Here is a 2,500-nt window from a genome sequence, read left to right as displayed (position 1 = left end):
ATAGACGATCAATAAGTAATGAGAAAATGTCAAGAGAGACACTATTTTCATAAGCTTACAAAACTTTGTCTCCTTCAAAATAATTGCCTCCCGCATGTACACACTTCTGCATGCGACTATCCCAATTCTGAAAGACCTCCTCAAACTCCTTTTTCAGTAGTCCCTTCAGGTAACTTTCCGATGCCTCTTTCAGTTCCTCTGTTGACTGGAATCTGGTTCCCCTGAGGCTGTCTTTAATGCGTGGGAACAGGAAGAAGTCACAAGGGGCTAGGTCAGGGCTGCAGGGTGGGTGTTGTATCACTTTCATTCCCTTGTCGGCCACCCAGGTGGTCACCAGCGTTGACTTGTGGTATGGGACATTGTCCTGGTGAAACCACCACTGACCACTCCTCCACTGCTGAGACCTCTTCTTCCTCATCTTCTCCCTGAACCTTTTGAGAACAGTGAGATAATATTACTTATTGACGGTTTGACCCTGAGGAACCCATTCAACGTGAATGAGCCCTTGGGAGTCAAAGAAAGGAATGACCATGACCTTCTCTTGCGACCTGCTCATCTTTGCCTTTTTGGGTCTGGGGGAGGTCGCGTGCTTCCACTGAGCACTCTGACGTTTGCTCTCAGGGTCGTAGGTGAACACCCAACTCTCGTCACAAGTCACTATCTTATTCAGGAAACCTGAATCAGCCTCTGTCATTTCGAGAATGTTAGTGCAACATTCCACATGAAACTGCCTCTTGTCGTCGGAGAGAATCTTTGGCACGAACTTGGCACGGACTTTATGGAGATTAAGATCTTCGGTCAGAACTGTCTCTACTGTGCCAGTACTAATACCAACAGCTTCAGATATCATCCTTACAGATATTCGACGGTCTTGCATCACTAACCTTTGCACCTCCTCAATGTTTTCCTCCTTGCGTGCACTTTTCGGTGCTCCAGATCTGGGTTCATCCTCAACCTGTTCTTTTCCTTCAGAAAATCTGTTAAACCACCAATAGAAACTTGCTTGGCTCATCTGTTCATCCCCATAGGCCTCCTTTAATATTCCATAAGCTTCTTGTCTAGTTTTCTTAAGCATAATACAAAATTTGATGGCGTAACGTTGCTCCATGTTTCCCTGCATCTTGACAAGCGTTCACAGATCGGCAAACCGAATCAGACTGGTTCCACCACGTTCACCGCTGCACTCAAACCAACAAGAATATAGAAAGTTGCCAGTTTGTCACCATGAAGTAGTATTTTGATCAAATCATATTTAATGTCCCGCCTGACATTTTCTCATTACTTATTGAACATACCTTATATATATATATATATATATATATATATATATATATATATATATATACATACATACATAATATATACACAATATGTGCAAAGATGGTGTGTGGAATAAAGAAGACGGAAGGAAATAGATGGAAGGATAGTGAACGGAGGGATGAGGAAACAAAGAAGGTTGTAGAAGAGAAGAAGCAAGCTTTCACAGATTGGTTACAAAATAGGACGAAGGATTCATATGAGAGGTACAAAAAATAAAAGAGAAGAGAAATAAAACATAAGATAAAGGAGGCAAAGAGGAGAGCAGATGTGAAATGGGGGAAGAGTATGACAGAACATTTTGAAAGTAATAAAAAATGTTTTGGAAAGAAATTAAGAGAGGAAGAGAAGGCGAATCAAGTAGAGAAGAAAAGGTAAAATGTGCAGATGGAGAGATGATAACGGAAGAGAAGGCAGTAAGAGGAAGATGGGCAGAGTATTTTAGGGAGTTGCTAAATGTGAAGGAGGATAGGGAGGGAAATGTAACATAGTTGCAGTGGGAAGCGCTAAGAAAATGACAGTGATGAGTGAGAAAAATGTAGGAGAAATAAGGAAAGATGAAGTGAAGACAGTTGTTAAGATTATGAGAGTAGGTAAGCCAACTGGGTTGGATGGATGTCACAGAGAATGTTTGAAAAAAGGAGATACATTGGTGGTGGAGTGGCTGTTGAGATTATTTAATGTTTGTATAAGAGAGGGTAGAGTGCCAGAGGACTGGAAGAGTGCCTGTATAGTTCTACTTTACAAGGGAAAAGGGGACAAGTATGAATGTAGTAGTTTGAGAGGGATCAGCTTGTTGAGTGTAGTTGGGAAGGCTTATGGGAGAGTCTTGATTGAGAGGATTAAGAGAGGAACAGAGGGAGTAATTGGTTAGGTACAGTGTGGGTTTAGGACAGGTAAAGGTTGCGTAAATTAGATTGGCCTCATCTTGTTCCAGGGGATTCCATCATTCCCAAGTTTTATTGGTTACCTAAAGTGCACAAAGAGGGAGTACCTTTGAGGACCATTATTGCCTCCAGGGGGTCCCCTACATACAACCTAGCGTCGATGGTGACCAAACGACTCAGGCCACTGGTGGTGAACTCGTCGCGTATGTTGAAGAACTCCAATGAGTTCCTGGAGGAAATTCGAGGTATCAGTATGGAGGAGGATGAAGTGATGGTTTCATTTGACGTAAAATCTA

At 42.3% G+C, this 2,500-nt stretch overlaps 1 protein-coding gene across 1 annotated transcript in view; it reads right to left on the bottom strand.

Moving 5' to 3' along the window:
* Window positions 1–2,324, bottom strand: part of LOC143019335 (uncharacterized) — a 34,980-nt gene extending 32,656 nt beyond the window's left edge. Inside the window, exon 1 of the mRNA XM_076174973.1 lies at window positions 2,312–2,324. Coding sequence (XP_076031088.1) covers window positions 2,312–2,324 — 13 coding nt within the window. The remainder of the gene's footprint in view (window positions 1–2,311) is intronic.
* Window positions 2,325–2,500: the final 176 nt, after the last annotated feature.

This window comes from Oratosquilla oratoria, chromosome 37 (genome assembly GCF_046742065.1).
Source record: "Oratosquilla oratoria isolate Oo_2021 chromosome 37, ASM4674206v1, whole genome shotgun sequence".
Lineage (NCBI taxonomy): Eukaryota > Metazoa > Arthropoda > Malacostraca > Stomatopoda > Squillidae > Oratosquilla > Oratosquilla oratoria.
The sequence above is the reverse complement of the archived record's forward strand: the minus strand, read 5'-3'. Positions and strand labels throughout refer to the sequence as shown.